Raw genomic sequence first — 18,978 nt, 5'->3', positions numbered from 1 at the left:
TACTTGGTGCATGCCCTTGTCACGAGACCTCTTAGCTCTTATTTTCAACTTTGATACCATCTTATCCGTATTTATTAAGTCGTATTATATTCACCTAATGCTTGTACTTCTACCTTCTCTTTAAATATATTTGCTTCCAGTCTTTAACTTCTTAATTCTAGGAATTGTATATATTTTCTTTCTATTGATACTATGTTTGGGCGTATATCGGCCTACTACCTATGTTGGGTAGTTTAAACTCTCCGAGGATGACTTTAATCTTCTGAATCTTTCTATCTTCTTCTAACCATAAGAAAGTCAATTTACCGATTTATTATTTACTTTTGAATGTGACTAAGTGTTCTTCTCTTTTCTTAAAAAATGTATTAGCTAATATAAGGTCATGCTATGTGAAATCTAATATAGTTTTCCTTCTATAGAACTTCGTTCAAACCCATGCTCCGTATACTCTCTATTATTCCTCATTTTCACTCACGACATGGCCATTTAGATCACCTCTAGCAAATCCTTTCATTTGGTGGAATATTTTTTGTAATATTTCATCTAAGTCCTCCCAAAACCTTAATTTGGTAGCCGTACAATCCTACTTGTGGTGCGTATCGCTAATTATGTTAATAGTTTCTTTCATACTATTATCTTAAGAGTTATAATTACGCCCTTTTCTAACTACTCTGACTTGGCTAGCAAGCTATCTACAATAATACCTCCATTTCTTGTTTTTACTTTCCAGTGTACCATAACAAAACCCAGGATTCTATCGTCTTGCATACCGCTTGTCCGTTTTGTCTCTTGCCTTACACCAAATAATAATTTTCTCTAATCATCATATCTCTACCTCCGTTGATTTACAGTGGGGTTCATATTAGTAGGAATCTTAGATTGTGGTTTTCTATCATATTTGTTCTTATCTAACCTATGGTGTGAGAACTCTTGCCCTGTTAACCTTCTGTAGGATTCTGTGGAGATGTGGCAGTCCTTCTTGAGGCATTGTTCCAGTTACTATGTATGACTCTTGCATATTATCACTACCAGGGACCGGAGATGTAGTGGTCCTTGCCGAGGCGTTCTGGTGGGACCACCTGACGCGTTCCTTAGGGGAACAACTAGCGTGTAGCGATAGTTTAATGTGTTAAATTCTTTGAAATTTTGCCTTGGTTATTGTTGGTGGCAACCTCTAATATTAGAATAATCAAAATAATATCTATTTTTAAAAATAAAAAAAATAGAAATATCATTATATTTCTTATTTTAAAAATACTTTTTATTCTAATATTATAGTAGTAGACTAGTAGTTATGATGTAGCTAGTATAATATATAAAAAATTAATTAATTTAAATTGATAAAAAAAACTATATAAAAATTTTATTATATAAAAATTAACAATTGAATTAAAATTATTTAAATTTTATCAAAATTATTTTAATAAATGACATTCACTGTAAAAATTTTATAATTATTAATTAATTGATTCTTAAGCGAGGGCACGGGCTTGTGATGACGTCAACTCCATGACAAGAACCGGTCTATCATCGAGCCGCTCGCTGGAACCCTCACCGTGGGATAAGCAACGCGATCCAGCTGAAGGGGCGGAGCTTTCAAAACTCCACCACCTCGATCTCATCGACTAGCCACTACCTTCTCATTATAACTCTCTCGATCTCTATCTCTGCCCCCTTCTCCGTTCTAGCTGATCCCAGCGCTGCACTCTCTTCCGGTGCGTCTTTCGTTCCTTAGTTTTTATTTTTTATTTTTTATTTTGGCATGATCATACTACGAATCTGATATGGGCATCTTTTCACATCGCAAATTGTTCGTCTTTTCAGGTTTTAGGTTCACTCATGGACTCCATTGTCTACTGCAAGTCTCCGAGCTTGCCTACTGTAAGTCACACTACGACACTCTTCTCGAATTCCTTTTTATTTAAGGTAAATAGGTCGGTGTAAAAATTTGACAAATTTGGAGGCTAAATGATGAGATACGAATGGAAGAGAGGCTCTCTTATCGGATGAGCCATCAGCCATGGTTTCTTAAAGCTTCGTAATACTCGCTTTTGGTTTTATGGCGAAAGTGCGTTGAATTTGTGCGGCTTAGACCGTTGTGCCCATTTGTCAGGCCGTGATCAGAGTGCTGAGCTTTTATCCTTTCATGAGTAAAACATACGTGTTAATCTAATTTGAAGAGAAGTTTTTTTATTTGAATCATGGTCACGTGTCTTTTAGGAGTATAATTTCTCTTGCATGTATTTTGTATCTGTGTTTTCATTGAATTGAAAATAGATTTTAAGGGATCTCTTTTTTCATGTTTGTAAAGAAAGCGATTGAAGCATCTCCAGCATTCATAAATGCAAAATATGTAATACATGTAATTGTCAGTTTAGCCTTACCTTAGAGAGTGGGGTTTTGTGTAAAACAAGATCCTCAATGAGATGGAAGTTTAAATTGCAGGTAAGAATCATGATGAACTTAATTAACAATGCATCCAGAGTGTTTGATGTTGATACCATTATTAGGTATATGTTGCCTATCGTTCATACTTTGATATATTTTTCCTTGTTTTGTGTTTGAGTAGAAGCTGAAACCTTGGCTTGCATTTCAATGGGCCCAGGGAAGACATTTATTTTTTTGACTTAATCTCTTTTTATTATCTCATCCATTCACATCTGCAGTTTTCCAGAGTCTGTCTACATCTATAGATAGGCATGAACATACAATTTCCCAAATTTTCATGTTTTTGTAAGGTATGGCAGTTTGGCTTACTCTGATGCTTTTTAATTCATGATGCCTCGATCAGACGGGTTTGTTTCCCAGATTTGCTGGGGGAATAAAAAGCTCAAGATGTATCTCCAGGCTGGGATGGGCTTCCAATTTCAGCAGCATATGTTCTCCAAGAAGAAATGCCCGCATGACCAGGAGATCAAACAATCACGGTGGAGCCCTTTGTGCAACCTGTCAGGCTGAGAAGATTCTTGTGGCTAATAGAGGAGAAATTGCTGTCAGAGTTATTCGAACTGCACATGAAATGGGAATACCTTGTGTTGCTGTGCACTCCACAATAGACCAGGAAGCTCTTCATGTGAGGCTAGCAGATGAAGCTGTATGCATTGGTGAAGGTCCAAGTAGTCAGTCGTAAGTAATGTCTTCCTTGTTGGTTTTGGTGTAAAAATCTTAAAAGAGGCTCAAATAGCCTTCTATAGCTGTAGTAGCAACACAGCCATTCATTGAAAGGTCAGTGCTACTAATTCGGTGTAGTAAAAAATCTTACACTTTTATTTTGTCTGTATCCTTAACTGTTTGATAGGTATTTGGTGGTTGAAAATGTCCTAGCTGCTGCCATCAATCGTGGTTGTACTATGTTACATCCTGGTTATGGTTTCCTGTCCGAGAATGCTAATTTTGTTGACACCTGCAAACAACGCGGTATCAACTTTATTGGCCCCAATGTAAGAACCCTCTATGATGAGCTGATTGTTGAATTTAAGATGTTTGACATTAAATTTTTCTATGATATTTATATTCCAGAAAACCATATATTTTGTTTGTTGAAGTATTTGTCTTCTAAATACTTTATGTTCAAGTGCATTATCTTAGGATATTTAACATTATAGGATATCATTTTCACATGTGAGTGCTATGAAATCTTTAGAAAGATAATGTTTCTGTAAATTTACAGTGATTATTGAGATTTTCTTGGCTGTTGTTTCTGTGGATGGAGAATTTTAAAGACACTTTTCATCAACATATTCTGTTTCAGTTACATATGATATAACAAACTTCTCCAAGCATCATGTCTCTTTTTCATCAACATATTCTGTTTCAGTTACATAGGACACAACAAACTTCTCCAAGCATCATGTTTCCATTCTTATGCTTTCAGTAGCTATATAGATTATAGAGACACAAGGTTTATTTTAGGACGCAACTTTTAGAACAGTGTTCACCTGTGGGATTGTTTGTCTGATAACCAAGATATTTTGCTTGGTTACTTGTTTGAGATTAATCACAATCCTGATCAATCTCTTAGGTCCATAAGTGTCACTTTTTTAGACTGAGTGATTTATGATGCTGCAATTTTTTGCCAGCCTGACAGCATTCGAGTAATGGGGGATAAGGCTACAGCTAGGGAAACAATGAAGAACGCGGGTGTTCCCACAGTACCTGGAAGCGAGGGATTGCTGCAGGTATTGGAACAGCATTTTAAGTACATCAGTTTACTTAAGAAATGTAGCTGAGATTTCTAGTAGACTGTAATCTGTAATAGTAATTCCTTCTGATTTGTGCACTAATCCCTAGCATCTTGTTGAGCATTACAGTCAACAAATGAAGCCGTGAAGCTTGCTAATGAAATTGGCTTTCCAGTCATGATCAAGGTACTCCAGAGCAGTTACTTATTACTATTATTTTCTGGAATACACGAAGACATGGCATGTGGACCTGTAATTCTGATTTCCTTGAACTGTGCTTTTCCAGTAAAAAACTAGAGAAAAGCTTCTGATGGTTCATTGTCTTATTATTTTAGTATCTACACTTTTCTATTGATTACAGATACTACCTCTTCTCTTGTTTGGTGTTATTGTTTTAATTAGTTGGCATACTTATGATAGATGACTCCCAATTGCTTTCGTCAAAAGTAGTGTGATGCGGTGATGACCCCACCAATAGGTCAAAGTAGAAGAAAAGTAGCGGATATGGAGGTCAAGTTCAGCAAACCAATGAAGTTGACGGGCGGCCTTGTCTGTTCGGTCGGGCGTGACAACCCCGTCAGCCAAGCGGCTGCTCGGGGAAAACCCGCGATTAAGGTTGATAATCAAGTAGCAACTCCATCGGACCGCTACCCCGAGCGGGAGGCATGTTCGGTCGAACAAAGGCAACCCTCCGACAACAATAAGCCAAACGGAAAGCAGGACAATAGTTCTGTGCATTACGTCCAAACGGAACTACTTGATCGAGCAGTGGTCGGTCGGCCACGTGTGGGCTTACTAACTATCTCATCATATCCTTTTGGGAGTTTGTGCCATTGACAACAGAGCATGTCCAGTAAGCAAATCGTTCTTTAGAAGCTAATAGGCTGTCACATCAGAAAATTACATGGCTGCTTAAGGAATTGTGTCAGGGATACTTTTTGACTTTTCTTTTCCTATGACGCCTAGGAAAACATGCCTACGCTTTGAGATGCATGCACGAACACTACAGTGACATTATAAAAGGAGGTTCTCATCTATAGGCAGAGGTAGGTGCAACATCGTTTTCTACACGCCTTAGTTACAGTTCTCCACTTTTCTACATCACCGGAGACTGACTTGAACGCCGGAAGGTCAACGCCGAGAATCCCTTCCTAGCCGACGCTTTTCTGTTGCAGGACTACGAGGAGTCTTCACCGCATCAAACTTCCAACCACATCCCCATGCCGCCATCTCCGTTTTCAGAAAGGATCATAGTGTTTTCGTGAATTTGAACAAAAGATACATCTAGATCTCAATGTATAGTTTCCTAACAAAAGTCTTGGAAGTATTACTTTGAATAGATGTAGGTCGGACATGCTAGTCGAATCCACCTATCTTGCTAGGTCAAATAAATGTCACTTGTGTTTTTTTCTTGTTTCCTAAATGCATATTTAGGTTTATATGCTACTTATGAGGAGCAAATATGATGGTAACTTTTTCCCATAACATGATTTGTTGTATAACATGTATCTAGGTTTTCAAACATAGATCACACCTCTTTGTTTAACAATGTTTGGCCTTCCAATGGCATGAGTTTCCAGAGCACTTTAATATGGAATATCATTCTACACTTAGTTCTTTTGTGGATCTTTCCCATCAATTGTTCTTAATATGTGAAGGTATATTATTCCTGGGTTCATTCACATTCCAGTTGGAGGTTGTTGGTTTTGGTGAGACTGTGCAAAGGATGCTATTGTCTTTGCAAAACTCCATAATTATTTTAAAAATTCTTTTCTTATAAATCTTTTCCTCTACCTTTTTGTGTTTCCGTAATTGTTTCCTTCCTTGGTAGGAATTAAGACCTTAGGCTCTATTTGTTTCATGTAAGTGACATTGCTCGAGAAACCATTTTTGAGAAAAGGATTTCTACATTGCGTCTTATATTTCATGTGAAAATGAGTTGGAACTTGCTTTTTCGTTTCACTATTGATGATATGAAAATGCATATTGAACATGTGGATCATGCATAATCCAACACCTGATGAGCTCATCTATTTATTGTAGGTTTTTAATAACTATCCATAAAAGTTTTAACATTCTTTGGACTTTAATATAGTTTAACATAGTAGACTGTTATAAGGGTCATTTTAAATGATTTTCATATTTAAACATTACATACTGTAATAATATACACTTTCTTTTTAAGTCTTCAACAAGCTTGGTTTGCAAAGGTTTATCTCGCACCCATCCTCATCCTTTTTCTTAGCTGACAATATTAGATACAACCATAGTTTAAAATCTTGAATCGTGCTGAGGTTTCGGTCTCGAATCAGAATGATACAGTTTTAGTACTGTATCGTGTCGTGTTGATATAATTTCGGTAATTTTTAAATATAAAATATATTAACTAAAAATAAAAATTTAATCTAAATATTTAAAAAATATTATACATACATATATATATATATACATATATATATATACATATATATATATATATATATATATATAGTTAGGAGTTGATTAAATTTATTATTCTAATAAACCTAAATTAAAATTGGCGCCTCTATTCCACACCGCCAGCGTGGCACGTCTGGACACGTCTCCGTGCCATCGCGATACATTCAGGGGACCTTTGGACGCGTCGACACGGGTGTCTGTGGGCGGAATGAAATATTTCACCTAAAAATTACAACTGAATCTAACCCAGCCTAAAACATCTTTAACACAAACAAAACTGAAAATTGCAGGACATGACTTGGATATATAAATGAGTAATACAAATTAAGTCAAGATTTAGCCAAAGCTTGGTCAAATGCTAAAATAGAGGTAGCACATAGACAAGATGACTTATAGCTCTTCTGAAATGTTTTTTTTTTTTTTGTCTAGGTGAGACTATAAGCATTAACCATGTTTTGATTATCAAAACTTAATTTTGTGCTACTTCTCCATGCTTGGTATGCAATCTTAGAGGTTTAGATAGTCTACAATCCATGTTAGAATTCCTAAATAACCATAAAATGCATCACATTTTTTTTAGCACTTGAAAATGGTTTAGCTAAAACTTGGTTGAGTGCTGTTTTTTGAAAACTTGTTTTTTTATAGATTTTTATTTATTTATTTATTAGGAGTTGGGGTCGTATGACTTGGAGGTCACGAGTTCGATTTGCAGAAACAACCTCTTACAATAGACTCAATGTGGTATAATCCTTCCCCGAGATCTCGCATTAGCGGAAACTTCAAGCATCGGGCACATAGAGGGAGTTCATATATTGTTTACACAATGATAAAGTTGTTGTCTTATGAATCACAAGTTCGAGTTGCGGAAACAACCTCTAGCAATGCAGGATAAGGTTTTGTACAATAGACATTAGTTCGACTTTTCCCCAAACCCTATATTGGTGGGAGCTTTGTGCACCGAGTTGCCTCTTTTATATTGTTTACCAAACAAGTTTCTCTTTTATTTTTCTCAAGTATAATGTCTACTCTGCCAAGCAAACAAAATGAAAAGAATAATGACTTTTTTTTTTTCATGAAAATAGGTTCTTAAGCTGGTTATACCTGTGCTTCAACATGTCAATATCCAAATAATTTGGGAAACCTTCATCTCTCATGCAAATTTTTTCTTGTTATCTTCCATAGAAGTTTGTCATCACTAGGTTCCCTTGTTTTTCTTATCAACACTAAGTTTGTTAGCTTTTGTATTATGATGCTGCTTGGTATGTAGGGCCTCATAAGAGCTCATAACATATGGTTATAGTGATTCTTGGGCTTGGGTTCATTCTTGATATGTAGATAACTTGACAGGAATATTCAAAGAACTAAACTCTTTCATTTTATTAGCTAAATAGGAATTTTGGAATCTTATGTGGTTTGATGCCTTTTCTTTCTGCTTTCTGGTAGGCAACTGCAGGTGGAGGAGGACGTGGAATGCGTCTAGCTAAAGAACCAGAGGAGTTTGTGAAACTACTACAGGTAACATTATATGGTTACTATGCAAAAATAAACTTTATTTCCTATTCATCTTCTAAGGGCTATAGAAGTTTGTTTGATGGAATAAAGTTGTATGAATAGTTAATTATGATCTTACTTGAACAGAGGAGAATTGAAGAGTAGGGAGGTGGAGGGAGTGGCAAGGGGAGGGAGAGGGAGAGGAAATAAGGGAACAAAAATTTGTATACTTGAGATGTAGGAAGGGGAGGATGGAGGAAGACAGAAATAAAGACCAAATGCCAAAAATATCACTTACCTTCTTTTCCCTTTCAACTTCATTGGCAGCTTTTCTGAAAGAAAATTGTGGCAGTAGCAAAGGCATCATCCAACTCCATGCACTCAATTCCTCCTAGTTACTGTAATTCTCCACGAAACTCTCTTTTTCCCTTCTCCAACCCGTCACCTTCCTCCACATCCTTTGATTTAAATTCGTTGTCTCTTGGATGTCTATTCTACTTTTAATTTGTACAAAAGGAACTAATAGGTATTTATGTTCCTTTATCAATACTCATGCTTATCACTCTTGTCAAGGCAGAAGAGTTCTGGCAATATTTGTACTACTAAATGGAAAATTTTGACTTTCAGTTAGCTAATCTCTACTGTTGATTTGACATGTTAGATGTGGGGTAACAACCTGTATATATAGGAGCAAACCATGTTCTTATGATGTAAGGTTCTTTTCACATGAAATGATCAAAATTTGTCTTTTGAGCATAACTTGCCTTAATTGACTGACCTGTTTTTGATGAAACTTATATTGTTTTTGATGAAAAACTGACCTGTTGCTCCATGAGCTGGATGGGTCAAATAATATTGATTCCTGACCTGCTATTCGGGCTAGATCTAATTCAGACCCTATAAATTTACTACACTATCTCCATCAATCTATCCATGTCTTTTAGAATTTAGACTGTCTCATTTCACTAAGGATTGGTATAAGTCAGGCTGTGCTTAGATTTATGGTTGAGAAGATACGGTAAAGAACATAAATAGATATGATCAGAGTGTAGAGAGCAAATAGATTCCTTTTCATGCAATATTGTCTGTGATGATTTGTATTGCTCATTTGGTAACAACAACAATCACCCAACCTTGTCCCACTAGGTGGGGTCGGTTTGTATTTGCTCATTTGGTAATCATGTAAGATTGTCTCAGATCATAGTTGATGCAGCAAAATGTGCTTTTCTGGTGATAGAACTCTAGAATGAAGTGAGTAACAAATAACCTATAGGTCTCATGATTCAAGGCATTTGCACAACACCAATTCAGGAAGTGATCAACAAGTAATCTGTAAATGCCACACTTCAATGTGGTTGCGCAACACTAATTGATTAACTTCAAGTATATATCATGTTGAACCCAATTGCACATGGGAACCAGCCTATTATTTATTCTATTAACTTGTTGATATTTGAGATGGGTTAAGATATGTTTTATTGATGTATAGAGTAACAAATAATGAATTTGCATCCCACTAATTCACTTTGACTCTTATACGTAAGATTAGGTATGTTTACCTTGCACATCTAAGAATTTTGTTTTACACTTCCCCTCATACTAGAGTATATATTATCGTCCCAACGGGATGCCCAGTTGGCTAGAGGGTGACAGCTTTACTACAATGGGGCAAGGGGTCGATTCCCGGCAAGCGCATGCCCTCGAGAGGAAAAAAATCCCTCCACCCTTTAGCCACTTGACGGTCGGCTATAAGTTAACCCCGTGACTTACCTCCCTTCACATAACCTGGGACAGGGTGCGCGTAATCACCTTTTGCTATAGGAGTATATATGTTATCTATGTCAACCTTTTCACTTGAACTAGAAAAGGACTTACCAGGAATGAAAAAAAAACTAAGGCATTAATGAAGATAAAAACATAAGCACAATATGAGTGTAGTGGCATGAAAATCAAGGTTCAAAATCTCTAGCCAGCCATGCTGAAGGTTCGGTCTTAAACATATTGATTCGGTATTGTATAGACATTTTGATGCATGTTGTCGATGATGAATTGGAGGTTGAAGAAGAAAGGAGTTGAAGCAAGACATTGTTTATGCCGAGTGGTATCGAGTTTTGATAATTTAGTGGAATGATACGTTTTGATCATTTCACTCGGTACAGTACGAGATTTCATGATGAAGACTAAAGCTTTTGAATTGATCTCTAAGAAGTTGTAAGATAGAATATGGTTGTCAAGAAAGATATTTGAATGCTGATCTTGGTGACAGTTTTTAGGACTTGATATAATCGTATGATATCCCCGCAAACTGAAAACACCACATGATTGATAAATTTGTGAAGATGATTTATAAGTTCTGAAAGATTGCAGAGTGAAACAGATAGATTAGAGCTCTCCATTATGACATTATTTACACTGGAAATGAGAAGCTAATGTTGAGAGATTAAGGCCGATATTGATCTAATAGACGAGAAATACTAATTCATGTTTTGATGTGTACTTGTCTGCACTTGAAATGAGAAGTTAATCTCGGGTAAGAGACTAAGGCCAATTTTGTTCCAATAGATGAGAAAAACTTATTCATGTTTTGATATCTACTTAACAGAGAGGATATTATAAAAGAGAAATACTACTGATCTATCTTTTTGCCATTGCAACTAATGAAGAAAAGTATTGTAGAACTAAGAGAGATTAGGATCATAGTTTAAAATCTCGTGTCATACCGGACGGCATGGGTGGGATTTTTCATTCTGTCCATCAACCGGCATGACATCGACACGACCCCTTGAAGCCTCATGCGAGACCTTGCGGCTCCTTGGAGGCCTCGCGCGAGATTGTTGTGGCCGCACGAGGTCGTTGAGTTTTTTTTTTTCAAATTTTTTATTTTTTTAACTGTTAATTCTTTTTTTTTTAAAAAAAATGCTTTCTCCTTCCTCCCCATATTTATTCCTTTTATCCTTAAACACATGGGGAAAAAAATTTCCTCATTAAAATAAATTAAATTCAATATAATTTAAGCCTATTTGATCCTAATTATTATGTCTAGACTTTAGTTAATCTTAAATTGACTTTTACTCAATCTTAATTTTAAAAATATTAATTTAACCTAACAGTAAGTATTTATAGTAATCAAATATTATAATAATATTTTTAATTAATATATTTTATATTTAAAAAAATATCAAAACCGTATCGGCATGAGACAATACCAAAATCATATTGTTTCAGTCATAAACTAAAACTCTAATACGATTCAAAATTTTAAACTATGATTGGATTCCAATTATCCACTCAGAGAGGGAGAAATGTTTATAGGATACTTAATTGCTAGCCATTTTACTTCAATAAAGGTAGTTGATGATAGAAATGATATAGTACAACTTATCTCATCTTAAATCGTTCACAAAAGATAGGATGATGGGTAAGAAATTAGTAGTTGGGACAAAGAGGAGAAAAAAAAGGAAAATTGTCAATGAGATTGTGAAAAAATAAATGCCTTAGATCTCTCACCGTAGTTTTTGAATGTTTCTCTCATTCTTTGGACTTACCATCGACATATATTGTCCGTTTATTATAAAGCTCTTATTATTGTTTTTCATTTTATCTTTCTAATGCCAACTGCTGATCTTTTTTTTTTCTTTTTCAATTTTACTGCTACTTGTTTGGATTAGTCTAGTAGATCTCAATTTAAAATTTCCAAATGATGGATTTCTGGTTGTTGTTGTTGGAGTGGAGAGTAGGTAGGCGATAGAGGGAAATCTTGGGAGAAAGGTAGAATGGAAAAAGAGGAGCTCTCGAAGCAGGAGATGCTATGTAGTTGGAGTCACCCCTAATGAGGAGATAATGTCGGAATTGTCTGGCCTTACACGTGGAGCAGAAGTGGCAGCTAGAGGAACAAAGAAGGATTTGGATGGAATCTTGGTGGTATTGGAGCACAGACCTTTCCTCCCAATGTCTCTCCTTTGGTGTCTCTACCATGGTTGTTGAGATCCTGTTTCCTGGAGATGCTCAGAATATTCCATTGAGTTGGATTTGTGGGAGAAGGGATTCTGTAATTACAACCCAGGGCATCTATGAGGTTTGTACCACTTGTCCTTCCAATAGTTGCTAAGGAAGTGGCATAGGTTGGCAAAAAAATTTTTGATGGAAGGGAGACAGAAGCAAACAACTTGTATAGGGTAGGAATGAGAGAGGTCCAATGTGGCCGTGTGGGTTGAAGAGAATTACAAATTTATGATTAAGGAAAAAAAAAGATGGATGTAGGTAAAGGAAAACTAAAGTTTTGTCAACGGAGAGAGGGGAAGTACATGGGGAACCAGAGTTTGGATTTTGTTGGTCGCGGAGGTTGGGGAAGAACATTTGAATTTTTGATGCTAGAGAGAGAGAGAGAGAGAGAGAAGAGGCAAAAGTGTAAGATGGAGGTAGGGGAGATGCCTCAGCATACAAACTCATGCCCCCTCAAGGAATTGAAGAAAACCCTACCCCTAGGGGTTTCTTTCCTGATATGTACATGAGGGATGCTATATTGTAGTATTGATGTATAGAGTTACTACTCATATTTATAGTTCATTTATAAAACTAATTCCTTCTAAAATTGGGCATAAGACTAGGTATACCTTGGAGTAGGTTACTTTTAAAGTTTGTTATCTTACCTATATCAATGATCAAATCCATGAAATTCCAATATGCACTCTTCTTTGATTATTGCAAGCATAATAAGTTTCATGCAGATTAAGGTTCTGGATGTTGCATAAATCAGGAGCTATCTACAGATGCATCTTAAATTCAATGTTTAAACCTACCACAGTGTGGTGGTTATCATCCTGAGAATATTGTGCGAACTGTAAGAAAAAGCCACAATAGTACCTTTTTGAAATTGTATAGGCATGTAACCTTACAGATTGATCTCATGTATCAATTGTGTTTCCTTTTTGTACCTCATTCACAAATAGTTTCCATTGCTTCTTTAAATGTCATGAGAAGTTGGTTATTCCGTCATCCTTTTATTAAGTTGGTTCTTAGATTCTTAATCCCATTAAGTTGGTTCTTAGATTCTTAATCCCGGAACATGAAAGATACTGAAGTTTCACTCTTATTTGTATTTTTTTTGTTTTGTTTTGTTTTGTATGTAGCAAGCCAAAAGTGAGGCACAAGTTGCATTTGGAAATGATGGAGTTTATTTGGAGAAATATATCCAGAATCCAAGGCACATTGAGTTTCAGGTAGGATCTTCTAGTTCTTGTAATCATTAATGTATTTTTCCCCTCAAAAAAGAATGATTGGCACACACAGGTTCTGGAAATTCACACACTGGGTACATGTTGCTGGGGAGAATCCATTGGCAAGTTAGCCAATGTCTCGGCCAGCATCAGGGGTTATTGTTTCCGCTTTGTGCAAAATATTGCATTCTCTTGTTATCTTAAACTAAACTCACTTATCTATATGTTACAGCTGTCAGGTTTCACCAAATTCAAACTATGTTTTATAAGTTCTCTTTGGAGAAAGACAATTCATACATTTCCCCATTTTTTTTCTTTGAAGTTCTCATAGACTGTTGGTAACCTCCAATTGGAGTCTTTCTTCCTTCTGCCATAATTTCATGCTTTGTTATTGTAGAGCAATTATTTTAAGAAAAATTCTGTGTTAACGCATTCCTAATCACAGAGTTTACAGATTTATTATGACTAGTGTAATGTTATTGATCTGAGAAAAATGAATAATAATTACTGGAAGCTGATGGATTAACAGTGAACTAATTAGAAATACCAACATCATATTGTATTATGTTGAAACGTATAGCTGTAAATTTCTCTATGATCACATAGGCTTTGGAATTGTGAATGGAATTGATAATATGTATGCACTTTCCAAATTATTTACTTTTTTTTTTCTTAAAATATGCTTGTGTGAGCTACACTTAGATATGTAATTTATTAATTTACATGTTTAACAGCTTAACAGCCTCTTGTAGAATTTCTTGTTCCACTTTGCATTAACTACAGCACCTGTTTTTTTGGTGGCATTTCAGGTTCTTGCCGATAAGTATGGAAATGTCGTACATTTTGGAGAGCGTGATTGTAGTATCCAGGTACCTATGTTTCAGTACTTTATAATGTCAAATTGGTTATGTAACCTTGTCTTACTCATCTGCTCTTGACTTAGCTAGATGCACAAACTGTTTAGCTATTAATGTGAAGATTTGTATTTGTTCATTAACTTGCAATGATTTGAAAAGTTTGATATTGCCAATTTCTTTTCTATTTGTAAGTCTTTTTCTGAATTTTTGCTGCCATCTTTCTGCTGCTTTGGAATATCAAATATTAATTGTACATTTATAAGCGCCACCTATAGAATTCTGATTCCTAGATGAAGGAGTTTGCATTAGCCCTGACAACCTGTCTAAATCTATAAAAACAACTTTCGGGGATCTTAATCGCATTTGATGTAATGCTAGGTTGCCAATAGCAATACAACCTGTTCAATAATGGCATGAGTTCCATCTAGCCAACCCAATCTGTTGGATTCAAACTAGGCTCAGTATCAATACAACCTGTTCAATAATGACATGAGTTCCATCTAGCCAGCCACCAATCCGTTGAAGTAAGAAAATTTTTCTGGTTCTTTTTATATTGTCATGCATTTATGATTTCCAGTTATGATGGCATGGATACCAGATTATCCTGAAATCTGTGATCTAAATTTCTGCGGTGTAGCAAATTTGAAATATCCTGTTAGATTCTTACCTTTATTATCCAGTTATGAATTTATAAACAAGAAGTCATTCTTTTTTGCCAAATGGGCAAAAAGGTTGAAAGATATTGTTTGAACCATTCCTCACAGAGAGAGCCTTTTCATTCTTGGTTAAGCCTATGAGATTTTATTTCCTATTTGTTTCACATAAGAATATCCTTATCTTGTCACTACAAACTTAGTTTCTTAGAGGTTACAGTTTATATTTAAATTAAAAACCTGCACTTTAAAGAACTTAGGTGTAAGAGCTCCTTTTGTCCCTCAGATTTTTTTTTTCACTATATATTACTGAAAAGCAATAATAGAGAAAGATAATGGAGGACTTACATTTCATGGATACTTGTACAAGTATCAAGATCTGAAGTTGAAAACAATGAGAATTATGTGGATCACCAGTTGGATTTTTTGTTTGAATTTTGTAAATCCAAGTTGAAATATGGAGATTTTCATGGTGAAAATAGTAATGTTGATTCTGGAGTGTCTGATACATGAAGTTTCAGTGGAATACTCTAGTAAGTGAAATTTTATTTTAATTCTATCTTGTAACTGTGATCTATCAGAGAAGAAATCAGAAGCTTCTAGAGGAAGCTCCATCCCCTGCTTTGAACCCAGAACTCCGGAAGGCTATGGGTGATGCAGCGGTGGCAGCTGCTGCATCTATAGGTTATGTAGGTGTTGGCACTATTGAGTTTCTCCTTGATGAACGAGGCTCTTTCTACTTTATGGAGATGAACACCAGGATACAGGTTCTGAGTTCTCTATTCTTTGTTGTAGTTCCTGAAACCTGAGTCACTATTTGCCATAGTGCTTACGTTTTAATTGTGTTTGGGTGAAAACTAGGTAGAGCATCCTGTCACAGAAATGATTTCTTCAACTGACTTGATTGAGGAACAGATTCGCGTAGCTCTTGGAGAGAGGCTGAGATACAAACAGGTGAATCTTTTGTTTAGTTAATCACTTTTTAGTAGTCAATTATATTATTTATATATTTTAATATGCAGGAAGATATTGTTCTAAGAGGGCATTCAATTGAATGCCGCATTAATGCGGAAGATGCCTTCAAAGGTTTTCGTCCCGGGCCTGGTATTTTCCTTTCTTATATCTGAGTGCTTAATTCTTAGACATATCAGCAAATGCTTGGAATTTAAAGAGATAGAGAGCAATCGCAACTTTGATTTCCAGCATCTATTTTTTAGAATCTCTTGAGATCCTCTTGTGCCCTTAGGCTAAAAAGAAAACAAATTATAAGGTTATAATACAATCATATTCTATTGGTCACACTTTCAGGCAATTAAAAACGATATGTATAAATAATAGTATAAAAAAGATAATGAATGTGTGGATGTATGAGAAATTGTAAAATTTAAAATCTATAGTTTGGTTGCAACTAGGTATAAATTTAGTTGTTTGATAAAATGAGAAAAATAGATTAGGATTATATGGACAGCAGGATAAAATCCCTATAGCTAACCTCAAATAGATAGGAATAACACAACGGGTTGTTGTATGCATCTCTTTCTCATCTTCCTTGATCACTCACTGACTTCTTTCTGCCACACTTAGCCAGTTGAGTTGAGTGGACAGCAGAGTGCAATTTTTCTGAATGAATTAGGAAAATTTTCTTTGCTTTATGGTGATATGGAATTGTGATTCTTCAGAAACATTTTTATCCGCCCAATGATCTTTAGTAATCTGTTACTCCATTGCACATTCATAAGTTGATTGCTTATCTATACATATTTTCTTGTAATTTAGGTAAGATCACATCATACTTGCCATCTGGAGGTCCATTTACTAGAATGGATAGTCATGTTTACCCAGGCTACGTGGTGCCCCCAACTTATGATTCCCTACTTGGAAAGGTGTGTTATTAGTTGAATGATTGTTTTCTTTTCATTAGTTTTGCATGACATTGACAGGTTCAATCCTTTTGATGAGAAGTTCTACAGATTGTTGTCATGGCATCTTTCTGAATTTCTTTCATTTCTTTGTTCCTTAAATTCAGCTTATTGTTTGGGCACCAACCAGGGAGAAAGCAATTGAAAGAATGAAAAGGGCCCTGGATGACACTGTTATCACAGGTTAGTCAGCCTTAAATTCACTCAATAATTAAAAATATAAATTGATGCTATCATTTTTTTTGTTCTTTGTTACCTATTTTATCATTATTATTATTGTCATTGTTGTAGTGGTGGTGGTTGTATAAATACATAGTTTGTTTTTGTCTTGAATGAGGTCATAATAGTTGGCACTTCATTTATTTATTCTTCAGTTTTGGGTTTATCAGTAGGGTTGTGAAGGAACCAAGTTGAGTTTAGCTAGATGGTGCTGAAGCCTGTTTGTTTAACTAATCGAGCTTGGTTATTAAAAATTCTATTGAGCTCGAGCTTTTAATAGACTCAATTATTGTCTTTATAATTTTATGAAATCATTTATTCATTAAACAAATCATATTTTACTTATTTTTAACATATTATAGATAGATTGACTCTCTAAAATATGGGATATAAAAATAATAAACACAAATAGTATTATAATATTCATGTGGATTATATTGTTTATATGTTTGAACTAAAAATTAAAGAAATATTATGGTAATCAATCTTAAATAAGCTTGTAAAATAACTTTTTTATAAACTATTCATAAGCTTTGTTATGAACTTAAATGAATCGAGCATACCAGTGTTCAAGCTTATTTGTTGTATATATTTTTTAAGACATAAATGAGCTCGTATGGGTGTGATTATTGATCTTGTTCACAAATATTATGTTCATTTATAGCCTTGGGGTTTTGGGTGAGGTGTACCACTCATTTCTATTAAATTGAGTATAATTTTTTTGTTGATATATTCTTCCTAAGGTGTCAATTTCAAGATCTTTTCAAAATGATGTATGCTTGTTTTAATTGAAGATTCTTTCATTTGTGTATATGTATTTCTCATCAATTAAAAGCAGGGCAGAAAGTTAATTTAAGTAATGATATGATATTTGTACCCAAACGTTTTCTAAGACTTTTCTTGTTTATGTGAATTCTGGCATATACAGTTCTCCAAAATCATCATGGTTGTACTTCACTGGTTATTTAGTTGGGCATACATAAAACTGCCATTTATGAAGTTGGATTAATTAATTTGTCATGCTGATGCGTGGCATTCATATTGTCTTTCTCTTGCAGGAATTCCTACAACTATTGACTATCATAAGCTAATTCTTGAAATTGAGGTATTAGAACTTTGAAAGTTTGCCGCTTGCCAATGACTTTAATTTCTCGATTTAAAAAATCCTAAGCTTTTTTTTAGTATAGACGTTCATTCAACCTCTGGCTCTTAACTACTTGTGCATGCTTCTGAACCCACAGGACTTCAAAAAAGGAAAAGTGGACACTGCATTCATACCAAAGCATGAGCAGGAACTGGCTGTAGTGAGTATTATTCATGTCACTGTCGACTAATATCTTCCTTATCATCTATCTGCAAGAGTTTCTGATATTGATATTTGCTCAACAGAAATCTTCATCGAATAGATCTTTAACTGAATTATTCCTGATCCGTTTCAAACTTTGACGTGCAAAATTATATTTATTTGATGGGATAATTATCCATTTCCTCTAATGCAGCTCCAGGAACGGGTCCTATCTACCGCAGGCAGCAACTAAATGATCAGGCCTGCTGAGTCAAACTGAATCGTTTGCCTCCGATTTTTTCAGTACAATGTATTTGTTTCCAAGCACTAAGAGAATAACACAAAGATAGCTTGCGTCCCATGAGATGTGGACTTTGAGATGGAATCCATTTTTCTTCTTTTTGGAATTTTCTTTTGCATTTATTAAGCGCTGAGACGATATCATATCTACAGGAATCGCCCAAAGAACTGATATTTTTGTTTGAGGTGTGATTGATGATTACAACTTAATTAATCAAACGCCTTGTAATGTGAAGATTCTTAATGGAGTGCTGGTGGTAATCATCTCATCTACAATGTTGTGATAAGCATGCCAAAGAAACAAGGGTGATTTATCATATATTTAAAATTTTATATTGTCATGGATTATATAGAGTCATAATAAATTTTGTTAAATTTTTATTAAGAATTCATTAGCTAATGATTTGTCTGTATGATG

General features: G+C 35.1%; 1 protein-coding gene across 1 annotated transcript; it reads left to right on the top strand.

Annotated features, from left to right (window-relative positions):
• The first annotated feature begins 1,516 nt into the window (after window positions 1-1,516).
• Window positions 1,517-18,836, top strand: LOC122037257 (biotin carboxylase 2, chloroplastic-like). Its single transcript, XM_042596697.1, has 17 exons — window positions 1,517-1,715; window positions 1,825-1,881; window positions 2,792-3,126; window positions 3,299-3,440; window positions 4,080-4,178; window positions 4,311-4,367; window positions 8,064-8,135; window positions 13,241-13,330; window positions 14,137-14,196; window positions 15,419-15,604; window positions 15,699-15,791; window positions 15,860-15,941; window positions 16,614-16,720; window positions 16,864-16,939; window positions 18,034-18,080; window positions 18,217-18,279; window positions 18,475-18,836. Exons 2-17 carry the CDS (start codon window positions 1,840-1,842, stop codon window positions 18,511-18,513), a joined length of 1,590 nt encoding a protein of 529 aa, XP_042452631.1. The 5' UTR covers window positions 1,517-1,715; window positions 1,825-1,839; the 3' UTR covers window positions 18,514-18,836.
• The last annotated feature ends 142 nt before the right edge of the window (window positions 18,837-18,978 follow it).

Source organism: Zingiber officinale, unplaced genomic scaffold, assembly GCF_018446385.1.
Source record: "Zingiber officinale cultivar Zhangliang unplaced genomic scaffold, Zo_v1.1 ctg249, whole genome shotgun sequence".
NCBI lineage: Eukaryota > Viridiplantae > Streptophyta > Magnoliopsida > Zingiberales > Zingiberaceae > Zingiber > Zingiber officinale.
This window is presented reverse-complemented; position numbering and strand designations above follow the sequence as displayed.

What these genes read in the sequence shown, in the direction of transcription:
- LOC122037257 (XM_042596697.1), top strand. Translation starts at nt 1,840, where the DNA reads ATGGACTCCATTGTCTACTGCAAGTCTCCGAGCTTGCCTACT. An exon ending in AGCGTGATTGTAGTATCCAG is followed by an intron (nt 14,197 to 15,418) that starts GTACCTATGTTT and finishes GTGATCTATCAG; the next exon opens with AGAAGAAATCAGAAGCTTCT. An exon ending in AGGTTTTCGTCCCGGGCCTG is followed by an intron (nt 15,942 to 16,613) that starts GTATTTTCCTTT and finishes CTTGTAATTTAG; the next exon opens with GTAAGATCACATCATACTTG.